Source organism: Nuphar pumila, chromosome 3 (genome assembly GCF_984573655.1).
Source record: "Nuphar pumila chromosome 3, dmNupPumi1.hap1.1, whole genome shotgun sequence".
Classification (NCBI taxonomy): domain Eukaryota; kingdom Viridiplantae; phylum Streptophyta; class Magnoliopsida; order Nymphaeales; family Nymphaeaceae; genus Nuphar; species Nuphar pumila.
The window spans coordinates 130,800,736-130,828,721 of NC_143251.1; the positions used below are offsets into that span (position 1 = coordinate 130,800,736).

The following is a 27,986-nucleotide window of genomic DNA, read 5'->3' on the forward strand; positions in this document are numbered from 1 at the left end:
TGATAAAATGAAACTCTTTAAATAAATACACTATCCAAATTACAAATATTTATAAATCATTATCATCACCATGACTAAAAACTTCACATCGTCTGATAAAAAGAAATTCAAATATACTTCTGTGTGTAAATATCCAGGTACATCCAATGGCGTTACCCGGCTAATGGGGTCACATAAAGAACAAATTTACAAAGCAACACGCCTGAACATAAATGTTTCCATGAACTCAATAAAAGGAACTCTGATTAACATAGGCTCCCTTATAGAGCGATGCTTGGTTAGTTGCATGTGCTGATCCTTTTTTATGTGGGAATGCAGGAGACACGTTCACCTGTTGGTGAGCTGGTTCTACAGCCAGCACTCTACCTTCGAAGTCCACATAATCGTGTGATTCCAATAGCCTCATGTCTGGATAATGTGGAGAGGCTTTGTTTCTGTAGAGTGGCTGAGAAGGAACAAGCCGAGGGATGGTACTTGGCTTTTTTAATGCCCACGGTGGTGGTGGGTAAGCAGATGGATAGACTGCAGCCTGTGAAGATGAACATTGTGGCAATTGGTTGTCAAGTGTGCCCGTCAAGGAAACCCGGCGTTCCGGGTCTTCTAGTGCCCAAGGTGCTACATAATTGTTGCTTGGCATCTGCCAAGGGTGCAATTGATGCGGATGTGGCAGAAAAGGCTGCAGCACTTCAGCTGTTGGATATTCTGCTTTCTGCTGAAGAACTGGGGTAGTTTGGGCATATGACCAAGTTCGCCTGCAGCCAGAGAAGTCAACCAGGTCATCTTGGCAATTCCTGCTTGGTGTTGGGTATTCTACAACCACCAACTGGCCTCTTCCAGGCTCACTTGATACTGGCAAATCTACATGGACTGCTAAAGCTTGACTGTTTGCGGCCTTGCCACTTTCATCAAGAATACTTCTAGTCTTTGAAGGCCTGCAAATTTCACATTGTTTCAGAAAACATATCATGATCAATTCTGCCGGAATGTTTAGGTTGGTTTAACAAAGCAAGCAAGAAGAGAAAAACTAACCATCCATCCACCACAAAGCAATTCAAAGATATCACTGCTCTTTTTCTTTTTTCGGTGTTTTTTCCTGATTTTTTTAGGCAAACTAATCTTAGAACAGAACACTGAGGACTCTGCTGACCCTGAGAGTAATCACACTATCGCTCAACGAAACAACAGGTTTTCAGTGTATTGGTAATCTCTCAGCATAGGTTGCAACTTGCAATAGAATCCACACTTCCCATGGCCAAGACAAAAAACTTGGAAAACCAACATAAGACAGTGTTACTGCAACTAAACCCCAGGTCTCAAACAAAGTGAGACCTGTAATTGTTATTCTCAAACTATGAAGCAGTTTGTGTTAATATAAGATTTAACCTGCGAGCAAGCTGAGAAAATCCATCATCATCATTATCATCTTCAGATTCATCTATTTTCTTTTCATTGTGAGGCACCACAGGTGTGACTGTAGATTCCGATTGTGCAATGGAATGAACTGGTTCAGATGGTAGAGGAGAATCTGAGGATATTTTGTCACGCTCATTGACTAAAGCTTGTGGATTACTGCTCAAAGTCGGAGATTCCACCAAAATTACCTCATCCCTGCAATTATCATCCCATAAGGTGATTAAAGCAAGAATTTAAATTACAGGCAGTAGCTTTGTAAGCAGACATGTTTTCCCCCTGATTCTATGCAATATCAAAAAGTTATGGCTGATAGTAAGATCTAACCTGGGAACAAGCTGAGCAACACCACCATCTACAACTTTGTCTCCTTTTTCCTCTTTGTGAGGCAGCGAAGCACGTTCTGATTCTAGAATGGACTGTACTTGTTCAGATGGTAAAGGACAACCCAATACTAGTGTATCATATTTGGCAAGCACGGCTTGTAGATTATCACTCAAAGTCAGAGCTTCCCTCAAGGCTGCCTCATCCCTGCAATTGCTATCCCACGCAATGCTTAGTGCAAGGACCCACATACACTGAATATATATATATATATATATAGAGAGAGAGAGAGAGAGACTCAAAATTATATGCTAAGAGTTGAGTTGGTGCTCTAGAGTCTCAAGGTTCTCTCTACAATTTATTGCATTTTTAGCATAAACAAAGATTACTAGTCCTTTATTGCATTTGTTTAAATTGTATCTGTTTCTATTGCATTTGATAATGTTTCCTGAAAATTCCAATCAATAATTTACAATTTCATTAACTACCAGTTATAAAACATCAACAATAATTTCATAAATTTGAACAATCCTAAAACATGAGTTTGACTACTGATAGCATGTTCATTTTTAGTAATAGTGAATTACACAACAAAGCTGCATAACATCAAGATTAATCGGAATTTAGAAATATCATTTGAAACTCAGGGCTCCATTCAACAGGAAAAGGAAATCCATCAGCTTGCCAGCAAACCTGAACTTCCATAAAAGTTAACAAAGAAAAAAAAGAAAAAGAAAAGCTATACAAATACTGGATCATTTTTACTGGATCTCGATGGTGCTAACAAGAAATCTCTAAAATTTACAAGAAAAATCTCTGTAAACAATATAAGACTGTTCCTAAACAAATAATGCCCCAGCCAAGCATTTTATGTTTTCCAATCATAATGTACACTCTTATAACCTCAAGCACTACAAACCTTACATTTAAATAAAACACGTCCAATATGTCAAAAATTACAAAAATCCATTTAAATGAAACATATTCTATCATTAAATCGTAAGTAGTGTACATCAACTTCGAGAGCATAGAAGGAAGAAAAGAATCACTATTCCACTTCAAATGACCACAATAATACTCTTACATTGTCGTATCAATAAGCCGTATAATTCTTCTGTAGTTGACATGACATTGATTGACAAGATCCACAATCACCTCATCCTTCAGAGCCTATTGAGGAAAAAAGAATGAGCACTTAACAAGATGGTAGTTTGGACAGAATTGAAAATTAAGCCTAAAGAGACCATCTATGTGAATATCTTCATAGCTTTCACAGTGGTCCCCTTGAGTATATTTAGAACAAGCCGTAACTTAGAAGAAAGAAGAATAAGTCACATTGCTATAATAGATAAACAACATAAGAGTAGATTGCCCAAGAAAACCGAGTATTAAATTTACAACAAAATGAGAACAATTTTTTAAGCTTATTATGATTTTGTTACTTGTGATATATACTTTTTATAAATGTCAATTCTACAGTTTGCAATGGAAAATTATACATATACAGAAGCATATAACTCAAAAACAAAGATAATATTTTAAAAAAAATGCCAAACAGGTTATGTACAGAAGAGTATAACTAAAAAAAATTATGTGTATAAATTATCATGACTCAGCTGATCTCTCAAGTCATCCCCTGCTGAGCTCAAGCACTAGGTCTAAAACATTGAACAAATGTATCACTCAAAACTGCTACAACTAAAATTCCTTATCCAAATCTGACCAGGATTTTGATCAGGTCCTTCCTTTCAAACTCACACCCAGACTATTGCATCCCTGCCTCTTTGAAGTCTAACTTGCTGGTTGTTACAAAGTGGCATGGAATTTGAGACAAACAAAGAAAAAATAATAACAATAATTCTATTAAAACAAATGAAATCCATTTGACTAAACCCAACAAACAATACATAGCAAAGGAAAAGAACAAGAGATAAAATATAAATATTTTTATTAATAAAAAATATTGACATCATTTACAATGAAATACATAAATACAACTAACGACACCCATCAATTTCTCAAGTATACAACAAAAAAATTGAGCAATATATAGAGGAAAACACCTAACAGCTAATTTGACTTATTCAATTCAGTCGTTAAAGCAAATCCCCACAGCTAGTTTGAGCAAATCCCAATGGCTAGTTGGCCATTAAAAAATGACCAAAATAGAAAATAAAAAATACAAAAACAAGATATTGATCCATTTCAATGATGACAAAAAAAATCCAATCTAATCTAAAGTACAGATTAAGTATCAACCTAAATCCTAAAAGGTACACATAGAATATACCTGAACTAAAGATTAAATACACAAAAAACATACCTTGAATACCAGGAGAAATAAAATAAAAAGAAATACCTATAAGTATACCTTAGTATACTTAGGTATGTACAACCTATACAATGATATATCTTGGGAAAATTCCATTTAGGGGCCATCCTTTTGCCCTTAATACCAAATATGGGCTTCATGTTTCCGACATTCCAAATATGGGTCAAACTTTTCATGAAAACAGTCAAGTAGGGATCTCCAGTCAATATCTATCATCTTGGAAACCACGATTCCTTTTTGGTTTCTTGTGTTGACCCTTGAAAATTGAAAAGTACTCATTCATGCCCATAAAAAAGAAAAGTTGAACAGCTTGAACCCTTAAGATGGTCACAGTTGTAATTTTGCTTGTAATTTAACCTGAGTTAAAGGACAATAATAAATGCACGCCCTTAGACAATGGGAATTGCAAAACAGGTCATATCTTGGTGTCTCGGTGAAATGTAAAAGGGGTAAAATTTGAGGGGCTTGTGTTGTGGTGGTGACTTTAATTTGTCACTAAGAATTTTGAAGTGTTGGGACCTTTTGCTTTTTTATATTTGGGGAGAAGGAATCCATCTCAATGGGTAGGCGTTGTGGCCAACGGTCTTCCCATGCTTGTTGCCACTTCCATAGGCCAGCTCCCCGGCCCTATAAGGTCCTTTCTGGAGGTCCTCATGGTCATCTGCCTTCTTCCCCTCGTCGACCCATTCAGGTGCCGCCTTCTTTTCCCTACAACTCCCATACCAAGGGTCGACCTACTCGGTATCCCTCCTCCTCCTTCCCTCTGACCCCCTTCTACAAAGATCATTTGAGCCCTCAAAAATCGAAGCACATGAAGACGTCTAGGGTATCTCTCCCCTCCACTCTACATCATACAACCTTCAGAACCTCGAGCGACTACTCAATCTCCTCAATGACTGGTCCCTCACACACTTGACTCACCGACACATGCACCTCTCCAAACACCCTATGCAAACTTCAAAGGAGTTCTTTACTCAACATGCGTCCATTTTTCTCAAATGCATCAATCTTAAATCCTTAATAATCCCTATGATAGCCTCTTTCGTTAAGCTGCTTCGTTGGCACGTCCTCTGTGTCTTCGAAATTTCTACTTCCCCAAGATCAACTTTTTCATTGACTTCGAAGTGGACCCAAAGAAAGGTTGGCCATAAGTCATCTCCAAAAGAACCTCAAGGCTTATCAAGAGGCTTTCTAAGGTATGCCAGAAGTGTATGGCTTTGAACTTTCGAAAATGAACACTATGTTTTCGCAATCATTTTCCTTTCTGCCTCAATGACCCAAACTTGGTTTGCAAATGAAAAAAATTCAGGCGAGCTGCCCCCCCCCCGGGCTCCATCTCCTTCTATCACTGCACCAAAATGTTTGACGATTTTGGCCGTGCTACTTCCGAGTTCAAAGTCGGCGGCATATTGATCTCACCGGACAATCTCCCATCATGGCCTTTGTCACGCTCATTTGGTTTACGTCTGATGCAAAGTTCAAATCCCCTCTCTGTCGGTGAAATCGTCATTGATTAAAATTCTCAACGAACCCAATACGGCCCCACCTCATGCGTTGTTCCCACAAGAATTGGGGATTCAACAAAAAGCAATCATTGTGGAACTTTATGAGGCACGTGGCACTTACAACCTCCACCCTCTCATGTTTCACCTTTCCCACTTTTTTTGTGGATCCCTAATTTATCGTGTGCCGCCTCAACCCCGTTTACATGCCTTGTTCATTGGGACACATGGCATTTATTGTCTCCATGAATTTCCATAATGATCCCCCTCGTACTATCGTTCTATTTCGTTCATAATGTCTCTTCCTCCACCCTGACAGTTTCAATCCTTTTGATAGTCCCCCTTCGACCTTTGGGCACTTCCTTGTTCCCCCTACCCTTTGCAGCAACATTTGCTCCACGTTGTTGTTTCCTTCCTATGGAAACCCTAACTTTTGTTTCCCCCCTCCTTTCCTCTCTCACCTACCCACCACCCCATGCGTACCCCCCCTTGTCAACTGACCAACTTTTTTTTGCCCCCCCCCCCCCCGCCCCCGACACCTCCCCTCTTCTTCTTTTTCCCCATGTTCTGGGTCGGTCAACTCCACCCCCTCCCCTGTGAACCCTCTGAAAAACAGAATTGGGTTATTGGACTGGACTTTATTGGAGCCAGATCCAGACCCGTGTGTGTTATGCGTCAGCCACTTAATAATGGCTTTGTTGTAATTATTATTTGTAGCTGCAAGGTAGTTTAGTACCCTAAATTATTGTAAACCTAAATATATGTTAATGATATCTCCTCTGCAGCTAACGATTGCTGTTGTGGGTATACAGTTGATACCAGCCCTTCCCATCGTGTCTCCCTCTATTCACTGCAACAGATCCTGATGATTCAAGAATTAACATGGTATCAGAGCAAGGCCATCGTTGGATTTGAAGAAGTCTCCAAAAGGTATGACGAGAGAGACGTCTAATCTCCAAGTCAATATTTTTGTTCTCCTCCCTGTCTTCTCTTTTACCGAATCTGTCTCTAAACAAAATTTGTTCTACTCTTCCAATCTGAATCTCCTTCTGGTATCTGCTGAGATTTATTTCTGCGTGAAATCAAATTTTTTTTTGGATAACACGTCTGTGATCTAGTAAAATCAGATCATCGACTTCTAGTTAATGTTCTTTGCCTCTCTCTGCTGAACATTAAATCTGAATATTGTCTTTGTTTCCTGTCATCTTCTCTCTTTTTTTTTTAGAGTTAACGTTGTCCTCATTTTTCTCAAATCTATCGTTCCTTTTGAGGTTCAGATCTGTAAAAGTATTAGCCGTTTTCAGTCTGGTATTTCCCATACACATGCTTTGAAAATTTTTTTCTGCTGTGTATTGCATTTCTATATCTGTTTTGCATGCTATTCAAGGTTGAAGTACATATCTACGTTAGGAGGAAATCTGCTCTCTCTCTCTCTCTCTCTCTCTCTCTCTCTCTCTCTCTCTCTCTCTCTCTATATATATATATATATATATATATATATATATATATATATATATATATATATATATATATATATATATATATATTGGTTGATTGTAGGGTCTAAACGTGACTGTTGACAGCTGGTTTCAGATCTGACCTCGTTGACAGCTATCGACCCTAGATAAAAAAAAAGAAGTATTTAAGTAAGGCACGGCTTACACCTCGTGATTGATCTTATTCATGCCTCAGCCTTTAATTGTGTGCGTCTTGTAGTTTCCTTATTCTTGTGTTATAGATTCTTCTTCGTTCTTCCCATCTCATTTGGGTCGTTCCTCAAGCTTCCTTAATCAACTTGTTTCTGAAAAATTAAACACCTCAAATTTCTTGACTTGGAAGAGACAGATTATTCCTTTTATAAGGAGTCAAGGTCTCCTTGGTCATCTGGATGGAACTACTCCAGTCTCGCCAGAATTTATTGCACGTGAAAGAAAGGATGACAATGGGGCGACCACAACTGTGTATGTCAAAAATCCAGAGTTTGAGACTTGGGACAAGAAAGATCAGTCAGTTGTGGCCTACATCACTTCTACTCTATCGCAGGAAGTGCTCGTAGCCATACCTGATGATTGTTCAGCCAGCCAATTTGGAATAGATCAGTTCAGACATATTCTCAGGTCTCATAGGCGAGAATGGTTTTTCTAAAGCGAGAGTTTCAGTTGCTCAAAAAGGATAATATGACCATCATGGAATATTTGAATAAGATGAAGACTATCACAGACCAGCTTGCCATTGTGGGGACACATATATGGTTCAGCAGACTCTGAGTGGGCTAGGCCCTGATTACAACATGATCGTTACTTCTCTATGTGCTTGCCTGTACTTCCTACTTTTGAAGAGTTGTGTGCCAAATTGATTCAGTATGAAATGACTCTAAAGGGTTTTTCTGAGGAACCACAGCCTCACACAAACACTCAGGAGGTCCTTGCTACAGAAATGTCATATGGGTGAGGACGAGGAGGTTTTGGGTTTCATGGAACAGGAAGACAAGGTGGACGTGGACTGCTGCCTACGCCAAATGCGCAAGGACAAAAGACATTACCCATTTGTTATCTTTGTAATAAAAGAGGACATATTAAGGCAAATTGTTGGTTTAATCCTCAGAATAAAGGAAAGTCACCACAGGCAGATGTCAAGAGAGAGTTTGGTAGTGCCCAAGCTAATGATGAAATCAGAGAGTTATTGTTATCTGCATTGACAGGATTGAATCTTAAGCAGAGTGATCAGGGGATTTGGTACGTTGACTCAGGTGCGACAACCCATGTGACTGGTGATGCTGGTAAGATTCTTAATCGTATCCCTTATTTTGGTAAAAGTAGCATCGTCACTGGAGACGGAACTCATCACCTTGTCTCTCATATTGGAAACTCCATTGTTCCTATGTCAACCTCTACTCTTAAGTTGTCTAATGTTCTTCGTGCTCCCAACATTAAGAAAAACATTGTTTTTGTTTCTAAGCTTGTAGATGATAATAATGCCTCAGTTCAATTTACTTCATTTTCTGTGCAGGTCAAGGACCTTCGCACGAGGGGAACATTCGTTGAGGGAAAAAGACAAGGGAACATGTACATCTTCCAAGAACGTATCTTGGATTCTGCTCGTCCTGCTTGTTCCATCTCGAAAACTTCACATGTGTCATCTTCAGCATCGAATAAGTGTGTTATGAATGTCTTTGAATGTAATAAGTCACATCTTTGGCATAGTCGGTTGGGTCATTTTAGGAGTCATTTTGTTATTCACGGATGAGTGATCAAATGTGTTTCATTTGTCGTCTATGCAAGAGTCATGTACTGCCTTTTAATTTTGTTAATAAAAGAGCTTGAGCCTTTTGAGATTATTTGTTTGGGGGTATGCCCCTGTTACTTCTGATTCTGGAAGCAGATACTACTTAATCTTTATCGATAACTACTCCCGTTAGACTTGGATATACTTTATGAAAAGTAAATCTGAAGTTTTTTCTTTATTCCAAAACTTTCATTCTCTAGTCAAAAATCAGTTTTCTGAATCTATTCAACATTTTCAATCAGATGGAGGCGGTGAATTTTTCTTCAGTGACTTCATACATTTTCTCCAAATTAATGGAATAGGAAAGAGTGTCTTGCCCACATACACAACAACAAAACGGGATAACTGAACGAAAGCATAGACACATTGTTGAGAGTGCAATGTGTATGATGCATGACAGCAATCTTCCTAATTCCTTGTGGAAAGAAGCTTTTCATTCTGCTGTGCATGTGATAAATAGATTACCTATGACTATTTTGGAGAATAAGTCGCCTTATTTCTCCCTTTTTGGTGTCCATCCCAACTACCATGACTTACATGTTTTTTTTTTGCGTTTGCTATGTTCATATTGATGGATCCTTGAGGCACAAATTTCAGGACAAGGCATTAAAGTGCAAGTTTGTAGGGTGTACAGACGACTACAAAGTATACAGATGTCATGATCCCATAAGCAAACGCATCAAGATATCGAGGAATGTGATCTTTGATGAGCTGAATTTTGATCTTCAAACCAACATGACTTCTACAGATTCCCCACCAGGTGAAACCTATCACCCTTGGCTCAGCTAAGAACTTTTTACCAGAGTTGATGATAATTGTACTTCGAGCTGTATGCAGCCGCAAGAATGTACTGGCGCAGAAGATGAGACACCGTCTCCAAGAGAACTGACATTACCGCTTGGACCAGACAAGTATAAGGGCATCGTTTACACCCGACAAAATGGGGAAGATCCACCTATTTTGAGACAAGGGACTGAACAATCATCCACTTCCTCGCGTACCCTTGATAACAGGAGGTCCATTCGTGTTCGTCACCCAATTGAAAGATGGGTTAGTTATGACAATTTCTCTATGGACTTTCAGTTGTTCCTGACGGCTCTACACAAAGAGGATGAACCAGTCATATTCTATCAAGCAAATAATTCTAAAAAATGGATGGAAGCCATGAATGGTGAGATAGAAGCTTTGCATGAGTGTGGAACATGGGAGATTGACCCCAGACCGTCCAACAGAAATGTGGTAGGATGCAAGTGGGAGTATAAAATAAAGTACAAGCCAGACGAAAGCATTGAAAGGTATAAGGCCAGACTTGTAGCTAAAGGATTTACACAGGCGCCAGGTCAGGATTGTGACAAAACCTTCAGCCCAGTTGTAAGAATGGGGACCATTAGAATTATTATTTTTCTAGCAGTTGAACATGGATGGAAGCTCAGTCAGCTCGACGTAAAAAATGCCTTCTTGCATGGTGACTTAAAGGAGGAGGTCTACATGGAACAACCTCTGGATATGCATAAGGGGATCCTAGGAACTACGTCTGCCGATTAAGGAGAGCCCTCTATGGGCTGAAGCAGGCATCTCGCTCTTGCTTTGACAGTTTTTCGTCTGAAATACAGAAACATGGTTTTCGTCGATCTCTTCTAGACCATTTTCTATTTATATTCAAAAGTGAAGATGTAGTAACTTTATTGATTATATAGTGGATGATATTGTTATTACAGGTAACTCAGAGGATCACATTGCAAAGGTGAAACAACTGTTAAGTTAGATATTTAAAATGAAGGACCTTGGAGACTTGCGATATTTTCTTGGGGTGGAAGTTGATAGAAGAGTAGATGGTTTGGCACTCACCCAGCACAAATACACAGTGGATGTCCTGAGCAAAGCAGGTATGAAGGATTGTAAGCCTTTAGCCACTCTGAGCATTCTTCATCAAAAATTGAGTGTCCAAGATGGGGATTTATACGAGGACCCTACCAGATATAGGAGCCTAGTTGGGATGTTACAGTACCTTACGTTCACCCGACCTGACATTGTCTACTCAGTCAACTAGGTGTCTCAATTCATGCATGAACCGCACACTGGACACATGGAGGCGGTCAAAAGAATCCTTAGATATTTAAAGGGGACAGTTGGTGATGGACTTCTCTACAGGCAAAGATCGACAAGACAAAGTGCGCATAAAATTGTTGTCTACAGTGATGCAGATTGGGCCGGGAATCCAGATGAGCGAAGATCTATCTCGGGGTATTGTGTTTTCATTGGACAAAATTTGGTCTCCTGGAGTAGTAAGAAACAGAAAGTTGTAGCTAGGTCAAGCACTGAGGCGAAGTACCTATCTATGGTTGCTGCCACTGCAGAAGTTACATGGGTCAGGCACATATTGACAGAAGTAGGGGAAGAAATTTCACGATCATCTTTACTATGTGATAATCAAAGTGCTATCAACATTGTCTTTTAATCCAATCCACCACGGTCGAGCCAAGCATATTGAGATAGATCAACATTTTGTGCAGCAGAAGGTTGAAGAGAAGGAGATTGAACCTGAATTTGTGAGAACCGGAGATCAAATAGCAGATATGTTCATAAAAGGATTAACTAAAGACAGATTTTGGATGCTCAAAAACAAGTTGTTCATGGTACAAGACCATGCACAACTTGAAGGGGGGTGAAAAACAGAATCAGGTTATTGGACTGGACTTTATTGGAGCCAGATCCAGACCCGTGTGTGTTATGCGTCAGCCACTTAATAATGGCTTTGTTGTAATTATTATTTGTAGCTGCAGGGTAGTTTAGTACCCTAAATTATTGTAAACCTAAATATATGTTAATGATATCTCCTCTGCAGCTAATGATTGTTGTTGTGGGTATACAGTAGATATCAGCCCTTCCCATCGTGTCTCCCTCTATTCACTGCAACAGATCCTGATGATCCAAGAATTAACACCCTCTTCCCTCTCTCTCCGCTTTTATAGACCTTTCGACTCTCTTTCGTGTTCTTTTGCCTTTCCTCTCCCTGAGGCCTCTCTCCCAGAAAGCTTTGCCTTCTCCACACCAGAGTTATCGGAAACGCCTAGGTAAGTGGGGAAGCGCACTTCCGAAACACGCAGGGAAGCACCATTTTTTGGGGGAAATGTGCTTCTCTTTTATGGGAAGCATGCTTCCCATCGTGCTTCCCCCTCGCTTCCACCATTTTTTCAATTTTTTGTATTTTTTTTAATTTTCTTTTTTTTCACTTTCCCCTCGCTTCCTAGGTCGCTTTCGGTTCACTTCTGAGACGATTCTTGATTCACTCCTAAGTCGTCCCACGCTTCCCGCTTCCTAAAATTTTGAAAGTGCCTCGCTTCCCGCTTTTGCTTCCTGTATCGCTTCCCACTCCCACTTCCTCAACTGGCAACCATGCTCCACACCTATGTCACAGGGATTCGGCTAGCAGGGTGTCGCACATGCGTCGACGCGACTCGATCTGGGTGCGGGTGAGGGTGCGGCACCGGGTGCGGTCAACCCGACCCTGGGTGCGGTCAACGCACCCAGGGTCATTTTGGTCCAATTCTTGGACTTAAAAAAAGAAAATTTGCCAAGAAAAAAAAATTTGCCCTATATGTCACAGGGATTCTCCAACTAGGTGTCGCACTCGCACCCGCACCCGATGTGGTCAACCTGACCCTGGGTGCAGTCAATGCACCCAGGGTCATTTATGTCCAACTTTTGGATTTTATATATATATATATATATATATATATATATATTTTTTATTTATTTATATTTTTGCCGCACCCCCGCACCCAGGTTTTTTTAAAGTGCCGCACCCCCGCCCCCGCACCCAGGTTTTTTGAGACATAGCTCCACACCAATCCCCCCCCCCTCACTTTCTCCTTTCCCTCTCGGTCAACCCCAATCATTCATCCTTGGAAGCCATGCTTGGTGCCCCCCTTCATGCTTCCCTTGTGGCCCTAGGTTTTCAAATCCCAAAATCGCATGAAGCTTCCCTAGTTGCTCACCTTGGTCAGCGTCTTCACAAGGCAACTCAACCAATCTCCAACCTTCGGAAAGCTAAACAGCCGACCAGATCCCCTGCTTTTGCAGTCAAGCTTAGTGGGTCTGCTTTTGGTTTTCATAGATGAGAACATATCTCTCAGCGTCCTCATAGACTTCAATTATAAAGGTCGCTTTCTGGAACATCGGGGGCCTCAATTACCCAAACAAACAGCTTTTCGTCACCAATTGGATACACCAACTTGGTCTTGACGTGGTGGATCTTGCCGAAACTAAGATGGTGGAGGGGGTCAAATTTCTTCTTCCTACCTCGCAAGGCCGCTTTGGGTGTATTCTGATGCTTTTGAAGCCTTCTTTGCAAGTGGCACTAGTGGGTACGGGTCACTTCTCCCTCTCATTGCGTATTCACGGTTTGCAAACCTCTGCCTACCTACTTGCTACGGTTCATGGGCCCACTACGTCTGACATAAAAGTTGCCTTTTTGAGTGAGCTACTTCACATCTTCGGTGCCTCCAATATCCTTGTTATGATTGGCGGTGATTTCAATTTCGTTCTCTATAAATAAGACTGCAACAAACCTATGTCATAGGTCTGATCAGCGAAAGGATTTAGGAACTTTCTGCAACAGGAGTTGATCATCTTTCTCTCAGGAGTGAATATTTTTCTTGGTCAAATAAGCGCTCTGATCCATGCCTGAAACAGTTTGGATGGGTACTGGTATCATCCACTTTCCTAGATTTATCACCTAACACCCATGATAACATCTCACCGAGAACGGCTTTCGATCACATGCCCCTCATCGTTTCCTGGGGTGAAGGGTTCAAACGTCACTCACCATTCAGATTTGAACGATGGTGGTTGCGCAAACCGCAGCTTCTTGCTCTTGTGAAGCAAGTTTGGGAGGAAGGTATGTCCGTGCAAGGATGGGTGGATTATCGGATTGCGAAGACTTTATCTCTACTCAAAATCTCACATTTGGAAGTGGGCATCGAAAAAGAAGATTTCTAAATTCAATAGCATTTCTTCTTGGGAATAGGAACTATCCAGCCTATCTGCCGATTATGCTAGCTCTCCTAACCCCCTTACTCTAGAAAGAATGGATTCTATCTCTAACCTGATCAAAGAATGGAGAATCCGACAGGAGATATGCTGGAAGCAGCATGCACGAGTCTCATGGCCTGGCTGGGGTGACTCCAACTCGTGCTTTTTCCATTCCTATGCATCTCAATGTCACAATGTTAATCATATTTCTCATCATTGGCACTGAGTTAGTTTGTGGAGATGATGTCTTGCATGGCATTACTGAACACTTTAGGGGGTGGTCCGGACAGCCTAATGGCCTGCCCAACTCCCTCGATCCCAACCTCTATTCCATCTTATCGGATGTGGACGTGCATCTGCTGCAGGAACCCTTCTCTGCTCATGAGATTAAGGCCTCAATTTCATCCCTCTCCAAGTTCAATGCGCCTGGCCCCAATGGCTTTCCCATAGACTTCTTTCTATGGTTTGGGGAAGTGGTTTAGTCAGAACTGATCGGCTATTTCATGATTTTTTTCTGGATAGGAAATTATCCAAACCGACCAACAAGTGTATGTTGGTCCTCATCCCTAAGAAGCATGGATCGTTCAACCTACACGATTTCCAGCCATATCCCTACTTGGATGCATATATAAACTTAGCACCAAGGTTCTTGCATCCCATCTCAAGGTCATTGCTCATAAACTGATCAGTTCATCTCAGCAGGCCTTTATTCTAGGCAGAAAAATTCAAGAGTGCTCAGTGCTTACCAGTGACTTAATTCACAGTGTCTCCTCCTCGCGACCGTATTTCATGTTAAAAGTCAACTTCTCCGAAGCTTTTGACTCTATCTCATCACATCAGTTCCTATTTGACACTTTAAAAAGTATGTGGTTTGGGCAGCGGTGGTGGAGATGGATGGAAGAATTGATCTCTAATGCCTCAGTGGCATTGCAAGTCAATGGTTCAGTTGGAGATTATTTTGTACTCTGTTGTGGCCTTCGTCAGGGATGTCCAATCTCCCCCCTCCTCTTCGACATCGCACTTGAAAGCTTGGTCACACTTTTCAAACGAGCGAATTCCATTGACTTCATGACTCCTGTCAGTATGCATGGCATCCCCATCTCCTTATTGCAATACGCTGGTGACCTGATTATTTTTTAGAGGCATTTATTCCTCATATGGCGCGGGTTGCATTCATTCTCAAGTGCTTCGCTCTAGCCTCGGGTCTACATATAAATGAAAACAAATGCAACGTCATGGTTTTCAACGTTGACAGTGTTCTCACAGAGGTTACCCATACTATCTTTGGTTGTCCGATTGGCTCCCTTCCATCATCGTATATGGGTTTGTTAAAATATATGGATGTTTATATATATATATATATATATATATATATATATATATATATATATATATATATATATTGTAATGCCTATTAGGGGTAATTTGGTCTTTTTATCTATTTATAAATAGACATGTCCATTAGGGACATTTTTGTATTTTTATATTTTATATTTTTCTCTTTTTCTTTTTGTTAATTAAAGGGGTAAAAGGGGATTCCCTTAAGAGTCATTGAGACTCCCCCTAATGGTCACAAATGTGACCATTGGGGAGCTCCCAACGACTCTTTTGGGAGCTCCCCTTGGCCCCTCTTATTGTGTATATAAAGGGGACTTCTCCCCCATTCTCCTTAATGCTTTTTCAAGCATTTCAATAATAGATTTATTAATATTTCAAGTTTTCTCTTCTTTCTTGTGTGTGTTTGGTGTTTGCCTTTTGTGATATATTGTATCTTGTCCATTAAAGATATTGTGCTTATGTGATTGTGCCTTCTTATAGTCACTTTGTGACATTTTTTGTACTTGTATTTTATTTCATGGTATCAAAGCCCCTAGGTGTTAAAGCACTCTTGGGACTTCTTTCTTTTATGTTTGAGTGTTATTAAGCTTCACACTCTTATTCTTCTTCAACTCTGTCGTAATGGCCAACAAAGATGCAAAGATTTACCTTTCATTCAAATTGAATTGGACCAACTATAGAATGTAGGCAGCCGCTATGAAAAACACCTTCAAAGGAAAAAAACTTTGAGGATATGTATGTGGAATCATTCTGGAGCCACAATTGAAGCTCACCAAGAAGGAAGAGAATAAAGAAAAAGGGCATTGAGTTTATTAAAAATGTTCTTAAAAGCAATTTTAATATGTCTGACCTTGGATTTTTAAGGTATTTTTTAGAGATTGAAGTTGCATATTCTCCTCAGTGATATCTTCTGTCTCAAATGAAACTTGCATAAGATATTATTGCTAAGTCTAACTTAACTAACGAAAAGAAAGTGGAGACTCCAGAAGTTATCAACGCCAAGATTAGAGTATATGATGGAACTCCTTTACAAGATCTCACTCCTTATCGTCAATTGATTGGGTCACTAACATATTTGTCTATTACCAAGCCAGATATTACTCATGCCATTCAAAGTGCAAGTCAATTCGAAAATGCCCCTACTACTATGCATATGGTTGTCGTCACGTGAATCATCAGATATTTGAAGGAATCCATAACAAAAGGACTATTCTTATCCTCTTCTTCATCTCCTAATTTAATTGTTTATACTGACTTTGATTGAGGTGGTAACCCTAATGATCGTATTTCTACCATTGGTTATTGCATTTTTTTGGAAATGTAAAAAACAACAAAAGGTGTCTTTATCTTCCACGGAAGTTGAGTATAGGGAAATGGTCACAACTACAAATGAACATGTTTGGTTAAAAAGTCAACTAAAAGATATGGAAGTCATTATCTCTATTCTTTTAAAGTTGTATTGTGACAATAAGAGTACCATCTAATTGCTAGCAATCACACTTTACATAAACGAACAAAGCACATCAAGATGAACTGCCATCATATTTGAGATGAATTTTTACGAGGCGTCATTCAACTACCATATGTCACTTCAAAGTATCAGCTCACAAATTTTTTTACCAAAGCCTTGCCATCACCCCATTTTCACTTTCTCCTACGCAAACTCTCGATAATCTCACCGTCAATTTGAGGGAGGGTGTTAAAATATATGGATGTTATATATATATATATAATTTTATTTTATTTTCGTAATGCCCACTAGGGAAAATTTGGTCATTTCATCTATTTATAAATAGACATGTCCATTAGGGACATTTTCGTATTTTTGTATTTTTATATTTTTATTTTTCTCTTTTTTTGTTAATTAAAGGGGTAAAAGGGGATTCCCTTAAGAGTCGTTGGAACTCTCTCCAATGGTCATAAATGTGACCATTGGGGAGCTCCCAACGACTCTTTTGGGAGCTCCCCTTGGCCCCTCTTGTTGTGTATATAAAGGAGACTTCTCCCCTATCCTCCTTAATGCTTTTTCAAGCATTTCAATAATAGATTCATCATTATTTCAAGTTCTCTCTTCTCTCTTGTGTGTGTTTGTTTGCCCTTTGTGGCATATTGTATTTTGTCTATTAGAGACATTGTGCTTATGTGATTGTGCCTTCTTGGAGTCACTTTGTGACATTGTTTTTTGACACTTGTATTTTATTTCAGGGTCTGCCCCTAGATTGCAGAAGGATATATGTCTCTCAATGGAGACCCATGGTTGAGCATGTTTCCCCAGTACTACAACCTTGGAAACCCAAATACCCCTCTTTTGCGAAAAAAAATATTCTGGTTAAACATGTCTTATGTGCACTTCCAGCTTATTTTATGGTATTGTGAATATCAAAAGAAAATAGAAGAGATATGTCAATTGATGAGGAATTGTATGTGGTATAGGACAAATGACAAGAGAAAAAAGGCACTTGTCTCTTGGGAGGCTATTACAAGACCCTTGGACCATGGAGGTTTGGGTATTCGAAGGTTGGATGCTTTCAATGCATTATTGTTGTGTAAGTACCAATTAGAACTTGGCTTATGAAAACGCATTCGAAGATTGGGTTAAGTTCATTAAAAACAAGTATCCTTTGGACCCAAACCCTCTCCTATGGTTGGCTCACTCGACGCCTTCCCTAGCCTCTGCCTTTTAGTCAGCTTGGGCATCGATTTTGCCTCTCTTCTTAGAACAACTACAACCGGACCTGACGGTATCACATGGAGTTCGTTGGGCCTGCTCTCCTGACAATTATAGATATTTCATGTTCAGTGTCATTCTTCTACACTTCCTTGGGTGAACCCGATGTTGCACCCTTCCCTAAAGATTGCATTTGGGGACAGGATCCCTTACACCGTTCCAAAGCTTTTGTTTGGTTATTGTCCCTCAACAAGGCGCAGACGCAGTGCAACCTACGTCGGTGGGGACTACAACTCATTTTTTGTTGCGTTCTTTATGGTGCGACGGAAGAAACTTCATATCATCTTTTCTACTCTTGTCTATTTTTCAGGACCATTTTCAATGCCTCTTGGAAGGTTTCTGACCTCTCTGTTAGGGTCCCTTCTAAAAAATGGAAGCTAGCTTCGCGGTGTTGGCTTTTTTCTATATGGTAGATCATGTGCAAAGATCGAAGCAGCAAAACTTTCACCGAAGATGGTTATGCCCAGTGTTGTAAGTATTGTATTGTATTGTATGATACGGTATGATACGTATCATTACTTTTGGGTTTTGTGATACGATACACACCTATATTGCAATATGAGTGTGTATCGTACATGCCGTATCATACGATACACCCATGTATCATGTCATACGATACACCTTCGGAATACTTTAAAAAGGCTGAAAGTTACTTTTTCATTTTGGGTTTTAAATACCTTTTGAGGACCGACTTCTCCATTTGTCTAGAGGATATTAGAAATGCATTTCCACCATTTTTTTGCTTAAAAATTGGGTTAAGGTAAAAAAAAATATTATGAGTAAAATTACAAAGTTACTCTCAACTTACCGTGAAGTTAGATTCACGAAAACTAAAGATTTATATCAAGGTAGAAATCACGCTCCATACTCTTCCAACAAAGATGGCATAGAATGATCCGGCATAGCAATGGGGCAATTAAGTAATTAGTGAAAACCGATTGAAAGTATTAGTCTTGTGGCATATTCTTAATTGCAAGATATTTAATATTTTGCATTATTCTTGTGAGATAGTTGATGTTTGATGATGTCTTAAGAAGCTCAGAGACATAAAAACATCATATGTGATTTGATGGTTGTATTTTGTGCAATTCATCATTGTTTCATGTGATATTATTTTTTTTAGAATTTTTGTTAGTTTTTTTCTGATTTTTTTGAAATTTTTGGAATTTTTTACTAAAAATTTATGATACGATACGGTGTTACCTTGGGCCCAACCAATACGGGTAACGATATGATAGTCCACTCTTCGTTTCTTGCCCCTTGATGTTTTATTTGCTGACGGTCACCTTCTCTTTGACCTAATTGAGATGTAGATCTCGTTACTTTTTTGGGTTGATTAATGAAATGTTCCCTATTCTTTCAAAAAAATGAAAGGCCCTTATTTGACAGTTTTCAAGAATAGTTTGGCCAATATTTGAAATTTCAGAAATGTTAGGCCCATATTTGGAATTAAGGGCAAAAGGTTGCCCCTAAATGGAATATTCCCTATATCTTAACACTGGTAACCCTAGTTCATATGCCACTGTTCTTAAAGATTATCGTGCACTAGATTAGCACATATGCATGCATATCAGCTACTTGATCATTTTGGATTATGAGGTTGTGAGATACCACATTTGCAGCTTGTAGTTTGTGTTATTTCATTCAGGTATTTCTGTCATATGTCCATATATAGCTTCAAAATTTTACTGTGTGGAGCTTTTAAAGTGAATAAAAATAGACTAGCACTAACATATGCTGAAAGAGTTGACACCAAACTGATAAAGAGAAGGAATCAAAATATTAGAGAGAGTCAAGTGCAGAACAGACTACATAAAATAGAAAGAAAAGAAGGAAGAAGAGATTCTGTCTTTCACAAAAATCTTTTTCCTACTTCGATCAAAATACCAGGAGTCAGGAGACGTGGTTTGCAGAAATAACCAAATTAACCACAAGGAACCTGGAGCGACCTATAGTTTATAAAACATAATTTCATCATGTGGTACCTCTTAAATGTATGCATGGGAAGCGTGGAGTTCTCTGTACAGAAGAAACCACAAAAGAGAGTTTTGACACACAATTTGCTACACATATAATACAACAACATAGGTTTTGGAGGACAAGAAATTCAAGGACTACCCTCCAGAAAAATAAAATATATAACCATTACTCATAATCTAATGGATGGATTCATTAAATCTAGTTAATGAATGATCTCCATAGATTACCCCTTGGAGACACCACCAAATTTTAAGAAATCATTCTTTGATGAGATTCGGAACGAGGAGATACGTAAGAAGGTAGGCGTTGCACCCATTGAAAATAAGATGAGAGAGAATCGTTTACGGTGGTTTGGACATATTCGACGAAGGCCTAATGATGCTCCAGTTAGAAGGATGGAGAAATGGGAAAATATATTAGTTAAAAGAGGTCGGGGTAGGCCTAGGAAGACATGGATGGAGGTGATAGGAAAGGATATGAATGCTTTGAACCTCACCGAGGACATGGCATTGGATAGAAATGAATGGAGGAGAAAGATTCATGTGGAAGACCCAGAATGATTTCCTTTGTTGGTTCATATCGCCGACCCCAATTGTTTTGGGATGAAGGCGTAGTTGTTGTTGTTGTTTGTTGTATTCTTTGATGATTACAAGGTCCATAATAAACTCCTAAGCATAAGACTTTCAATGAATCTGTTAAGCAGCATACCTATCCAAAGCACATACATGATACAACCAAGTAGATATCCCTGAAACATTAAGAAAACAAAATAAACATGGGCCCCTACCTGACAATCATGAGGATCAACAGCATCCAGTATCTCATCCAAAACAGTTGTTAAATGACATGCTGATCTCATATCTACCGATCTGCAAGAATTTTTTAGATGTTCAAACAAGAGATTGTATAATGTACAATTATCACTGTTGATATCAGAAAAAGAACTTTCCGGGGAATCAATAAAGAGTATCATTTTACTTCAGATAATCAATTCCACTGAATTACCTCTGGATGTTTGCACCAAATATTCTAGTTTCGTCAAGTTGCCTAGCAACCTGAACAGGTATACCATAAACAAACTGAGGATTTGATGCAGGTAAATGTCTCGGAGGAGTAAATATTGGGACTGAATCCTTTGATGGTTGAGGAAACTCAAGTCCAGATCTCTGCCATGAAGAAGAAAAAAAGAGGTTCTCTAAGAACAGAAAATAATGAAAAGATTCAACTACATTTGCAACTAAACCCTAACATCTCCAGATCACAAAGGCCATCCTCAATATAATGAATGGTGAACTAGGTAGTGAAAGCAATTGACGCTTCTCATGAAGATAACTCAATCATCTCTATGAATTCACTTAAGCTAAGATTCACGTTTCCTACTTCCATGCATATGGCTGAATTATAGTCACCAAATATTGCAATATCTTTTCATTTATATACATTTTTAAAGGATCCAACCAAAAAAAGAGAAATAAATGAAATAAATTGAAAATATTGCTAAAACATATTTATAGTAATAATATCACAATAATATAAAGAAAATAATTTATAAAAAAAATACTTAATTCTTTCCAATTTTTTATGCCAAGATGTTTCCAAGAAAATGACTTGTTTTTAAATCCTCAAGAAAACCTTGCCAATGTTATTTTGGCAATGACATTGATCACTGTGTGTTGAATATGTACAAGCAAAATAAAAAAAAAAATCAGCATATTGATCGTAAGTTCGTAACTTCCTCAGAGATGTTAGCTTGAGCAATACACTGATGTTGAACTTGCACAGATGGATGAATTAAGGCACTAGATAGACTGACTGCACAACAGAACAGGACAAGGGCAGTTTATCTACTTGCCCAACCCATGTCCCAAAAAATGTCATGAATTTATTCCATGATTTCACCCCAAATGTATGTATAATATGTGTTTGGGTCATTACTATCTCCAAAAGACAAATGAGAAATACAAGATAAAATATCTTGGTCAGCCCAAGAAAACTTGTTCCATTAGTTAAACTATAAACTTTTAAGTAAATAAGACAAAAATGGATGGTTTTGAGAGAAATTGCTTTGCCGATAATGATCTCAAGTGTGAATCCTGCTTTTATAGTAGATGGACCTAGACAAAATGATACATGCTGAAACAGGCCAGCCCCCATATCTAATATTGAACCAAGCCTTTGGTAACAACAGTAGAATGCATTTTAAATTTTAATGAACTGGACTAGTGCTTGTATGGGTTAAAACTACATTTTAATTTACCTGACTTTCCATCAGTTGAGTATTGAACTATGAGATGGACATTTAGTTCCTACTCTAGGTTAATGAGCAATTTGCAACACGCTTCTAGTAACAAAAACTAAACAAATCCTAAGTCTTCCCTAGGTGTAAATAGTAAAGCACATGGTGACCCAAAGGAGTGACGAGAGAAAACAAAAGAGCCAAAGAAATGGAAGTAGCCATAGGTATGGGTGAGGCAACATATTGCCAGCTGAGCGCAGTATATAGCCGTTCAGACTCGGCTCTTTACGCTTAATAAAGAGACATGTTTTCATAGTCTGTGATATTTGTTTCCTGGATTTTTGTGAAGATTCAATTTTACACTTAAAAATAAATGGTGCAGTTCATTTTTTTACTTCTTACAAGTTATCCTTAACTTGATAAAGCAATGCATCATGCTAGCAATAAATTCCCATGAAACCAGACGAGTTGCCAAATCAGTTTCAGCACCTCTTCTTTTCACAAAGTGGATCAGATTGACTTTATTATAAAATGCACATGGACCAAAAAGAAAAGGTATTGGAATATTCTTTAAATGAAATTTAATATTATTTGATAGTCTACTCGAAAACACATTAAAATTTGCAAAAAAATTCAAGGCAAGTATTATGAGATTCAAATGCTAACCTTTAGTTCATTATAGGCCCAAAAGAACTGGGGAAATTTCCCTCCTGGACCACCAAAGGCTTCCTTCCAAGCATGTATCAGCAGCAGAATTTTGTCCTGAACACTTATATCTGCCTAAAAAATAAAAAAGGAAAGAAATGTACACCTCAATGTCCCAAGCGAGACTAAGGAAAGAAATGTACGCCTCAATGTCCCAAGTGAGACTATGTATTACGACTTGTGACAATGATAAGATTATTTACTCATGTGGCAATGTATTTGATATCCTGGTCAACAAAAACTATATGTAGCCATGTAATTTTTATGTTTGACTATAGAAGATCATGAAAGTAACGTCCCTATAATTTACTACATGAAAACCAATCTTTTGAACATTACACCCATTAAAATATCAGATATTTATTCAAAATCATGAGCAAGATGGAGAATCTCTAACAAACCCAGGTTGGATTCTACAATTGCCCGACTTGGTATCCAAATGAAACTTATGAAAGATGTAACAGAATTTTATGATTCCAACTTCGAAGAGGTCAAAAGAACTCCACAGTTGAAATTTCTTCCATTGATATTCAATATTCATACATATATGCACGTATGAGAGAGAGAGAGAGAGTGGGGAATATTTAACAGAGGAAAAAACAAAGAAGATACAGATAAAGAAGAAAAGCCGATCAGGTCACAATGTCTCACCAAACACTTTCTTTCGCTATCTCTTCTCTAACTTATACTGAATTTCCACAAATGTTTACACCTCTTCATGCATAACATGAAAAGATCATGCCAGATCTACTTAAAGAATCTGCACCTATTATTTCTTCATAACTGCAATTTCTTGGGTATTTATGGCCTCCTCCAAGAGAATCACCAATTTCCTCTCTTCTTTTTTATCCCTTGGTTTGTAAGAGGCATCAAATTATTTAGTTATCCTATAGTGAATAGTACCCTTGGCCTTAAATCTTTGAGAAACAAAAACAGCCACCTAAGAGCCCCAGCAGCCTAAAGGGTACATCAATTCCTACAGCAACCACATTTTGCATAGGTTTTTCAAATTAAGATTTCCAATACTAACTATTGTGCTGAAGAGGAAGACCAAATTGAAGACTACTGTTTACAATATCATCCATATGAAAAGAAAAGGACAACACAATGGTGTGACTCTTCTTTATATGGAAGAGAAGGAGGCTGTCATCACAACAAACAAGCTTGTGGAGCCAGGATCACATGCTTCACCCACCCTTTCCCCCTTAACCATGTCAACATAAAGAAGGAAAAAATTAAAAAAGAATATTTGAGTTTGTCAAGCTGATCTTAAGCCTGCTCAAGCTTGAACATGTTGAACCTCAGATTGAGCTCAAGCCAGGTCTAGAATAACTCCAAGCTAAGCTTGAACTTTACAGGCCTGGCTTGGTGGTCATGTATAACCCTACATATTAACCTTACAATCCATGTCTTCAATTAGGTTTAGACCATTGAGCATAGTCCATAGGCCACAATAACTAAAAGAGATAAACAATATAGTAGCTGCATGAAAAACATATCCAAGAAATTTAATTTTCACAATGACAATTGTTTCTTGCTCCTAGTTTGCTATCTACAACAAAGATACAATTCCTTAGAGTCAATTTCAACCAAAGAAAAGAAAATAAAAATCTACATAAAGGCTTAAACTCATCTCAAAAAGTAAAAAACAAGAACTCTTTATCAGGTTGTATGTAGGCCTTTCAGCTTAGACATCCTGCCTAGTATCCTCAACTAGCAGTACATGGATCAACTACATTAGCATCTATACACCAATTTTAATCTCTTCAACAGTGAAGAAATTGTTAAATTGTATCTCTCTTATGTAAATATTTACATATATATATAAAGAGAGATATATATACATATATACATGATGTATATATGTATATGTATCTATCTTTTTATATATATATATATATATATATATATATATATATATATATATATATATATATATGTAAATATATATGTTTCTCTCTCTTCTTGTAAAACCCGCAAGGGTATTATAGTCATTTCCCTTCTTTTGCGCATATTCATAATTATGAATATGTTGTAATATTTTTGTACTTTTACTTTTTCTTCTTTTCTTTTTTCTTTTCATTTTATTTTTCTTTTTTGTTTGACTCAAGTCAACTTGGAGGGGGCTCAACACTAGCTGTTGAGCCTCTCCAACGGTTAGAATTCTAACCGTTGGAGGGGCTCCAACAGCTAGTGGAGCCCCTCCAAGGCTCCTTGCTTGCTTATAAATAGGGGAGTTCCCCCTCTGTAAAAACCACTTCTTGGAGCTTTTGTTCTCCATTCTTCTCAATAAAATTCTTTATATTTTGTATGCCTTTGTGCATTTGAGTTTCTTTATTGTACCTTCGTGTACATTTGTTCTAAGTGTTCTTGTGCATTTGTGCACATTGGTGGTGTTGTGCTTATCGGACACTTTATCTCCTTTTTGAGATATTTTCACAGAAATTACATCAGAATTAGTGGAACGGTTGAATAAAATTATGTGCATCAATTATTATAGAACACATATGAGAAAACCCATCACAATAGGCCTGGATATATATAGTAAAAGAAAAAAGGATATTACATACATGATCTTCAAAGAGAACTGCTATATACTTCTCGTGATCAATATGATACTTTGAAGCAATCTCAGACGGAAATATGTTTGAAATAACAAAAGCATATATATATTGGGAATAGATGGTGAGTTGTAGACATACTGTTCTTTGAACAATTTTGATCATCTCTTGCAAAATATTGCTCTTAACAACTTGGCACTGCACATACTCTCCACAATTTTTTACTAGCATCTCCAGTAACTGCAAGCAAATGCAGCCAACAAGCCATGTTATTCACCTTGGGGAAACTAGTCAATCAACATGTGTCATTTTAAATAGCTCGGTTGGCCCAAACATCAGTCATTTTTATAATGTTTCTACCAACAATAAAAACCTTGACCTCCACCGTACCAAGAAGTGATGGAATTTTATGGTATACATTTCATCGGAACAGGATGCATGACCTTTTCATAGAATATCCATGGATTAAAAATAAATTATCCCAGTGCAATAACAACTATAAGAGTCAAGAGAAAGCTATTTGCAATAAGAACTGTTCATGAGCAATGTAAATAAAGGTGTGAGTCACACAACTGAGTAGCCACAAAGTAGAAGTGTACACCCAATCACAGTCAAAAGAAGAAAATATCTACTTATATATGGGGAATAGTCCCTGTGGGATTTAAACCTGAGGCCCCTCTCAATTATGATAGTGTGAACTAACCATCCAGCTATCTCATCCAACCCTCGATATCTATATATTGATTGACCATAATGTGAAACTAATGAAACGAGAGTCCAGGATTTTTTTACAAAACCTGATTCTGTGGAAGGTTAATTTCATAAAGACAAGAAAACAAAGGTCTAATGCACACATAAATTCAGAAATGAAGCTCACAAGTCAATGATGAAGACAACATGTTCCTTTGGAAACTGATCAAAATTTCAAGGACAGGAAGTCAGGAACCAATAACAAACTCTCAAGTTGATTGCACATGGAAAATGACTGTCATTTTTCTATATGAATTTATGATTTCCCATATAAAACATGCCTGGAGTCTGGACTCCATGATTAGTCATCCATGAATACATAGATGCATCATAGGTCCTTTCTTGTCCAGGAAAAGGATACTTTGTGGTCAAAATAAGAAAAAGTGCTCATAAAAAAAAAGTAAAAAAATACATGAAATCCCCATGCACAGAGTAATGATCAGCATTCAACCATACAAGATAAAATTATGAATATTTTACACTATTTTTCTCTAAGAATGTGACATCAACGAAGTGTTGTTAGTCAACAGAAATGCACCATTAGCAACACCCAGAAAGCAGAGCGAATTGAAGCAACAACTATAAAGAATATGAAGTCAAGAATACCATCAAAGTAAGCAATTGAACTTTTGGGTTTTTATTCCCAATTCGCCTTTTTACGACTTTCATCACGTCTTTGGCATGCCTGCCACAATCAAAGACAAATTTTGGTTACTTAATCTATAGAACATTTTAATTCATGTCACATTCAAAAAGTAAAATAAACAAGAACCGTTAAATTATATCATGAAGCATGCCTTATAAACTTGAGTAAAAACCCTAAATCCACCACACCAATCAAGTGAGCCCAATTGGAATTTGGAATATGCCAATATCTATTTTAGACTTCCAAAAAAAATGAAGTTGAAAAATCTTGTACATAATAACGACAATAGATGATAATCCAAACAAGCTAGAACTGGCTTGCAACAGATTTCACGATTTAATCCTGCAAGAATATTCGCCATAATCAAATATCTTCAATAGAGAGATCTCCAATTACCAATCTTATACCATATAAATCCTACAGTTATATCTCTTGGTTGAAGAACGGCTCCAACTTTGATGACTCTTCAGCAATTCAACTATACCAAACATAATTTCGATAAACAACAGTAAAAAATATTAGCATGTCATATAGAAGAATATATGAGGGGCAAAAATTCGACATCACCACATGAGAGTTCTGCAATTTAAACTTCATAAATATTCGCAAATTCATTGTTTTTTCTGTAAAAGAAAAACAAAAACAAAAAAACTCAACTAATGAAAAGGAAATACCTGAATTCATAGAGTAAGTGCTTAAATGGCAAATCAATTAACAGAAACCGCCCGATCAAACTACCAAAGATTCATAACTATATCTGATTCATACATTTAAAAGCAATCTAATACTAACAATAATTAAAACATGCTAACCAGTAACGAAAATATAAAATGAAAACAAACAAATATACAATCAGAAAAAAGATAAGATAGAAAAAAAAACTAAAGGAAAACTCACAACGGGATCGAATTAAGCGAATCGCAAATTTCCAAATTCACCGCCCAATCGGGCTCGATAAGGAGATCGCTGGTGGCCTTCTCGACGAGAGACGCGAACTTGGCCATCTTCAAACACAGCAAAAAAATCCAACAGGACCACAATCCCTCAAACCCCACGACTCAAACAGAAGCCACATAAAAAGAACACCCAGAAAAACACCTAATCCCACGAGAAAAACAAAGCAAAAAGCGGCACTCCCCACTAAAGTATTTCACC

The 27,986-nt window shown here is 38.0% G+C and overlaps 1 protein-coding gene across 2 annotated transcripts; it reads right to left on the reverse strand.

Moving 5' to 3' along the window:
• Positions 1-27,946, reverse strand: LOC149843832 (uncharacterized). Of its 2 annotated transcripts, none has more exons than XM_090000084.1 (10): positions 27,729-27,946; positions 26,792-26,870; positions 25,577-25,675; positions 22,836-22,949; positions 20,939-21,099; positions 20,721-20,802; positions 2,819-2,904; positions 1,738-1,950; positions 1,384-1,608; positions 1-932 (listed from the first exon to the last, which is right to left on the reverse strand). In XM_090000084.1, exons 1-10 carry the CDS (start codon positions 27,833-27,835, stop codon positions 227-229), a joined length of 1,872 nt encoding a protein of 623 aa, XP_089856210.1. In that variant the 5' UTR covers positions 27,836-27,946; the 3' UTR covers positions 1-226. The 2 variants fall into 2 exon arrangements, with proteins under 2 accessions (XP_089856210.1, XP_089856211.1); XM_090000085.1 differs by having other exon boundaries at positions 1,738-1,941; positions 27,729-27,945.
• Between the last annotated feature and the right edge of the window lie 40 nt (positions 27,947-27,986).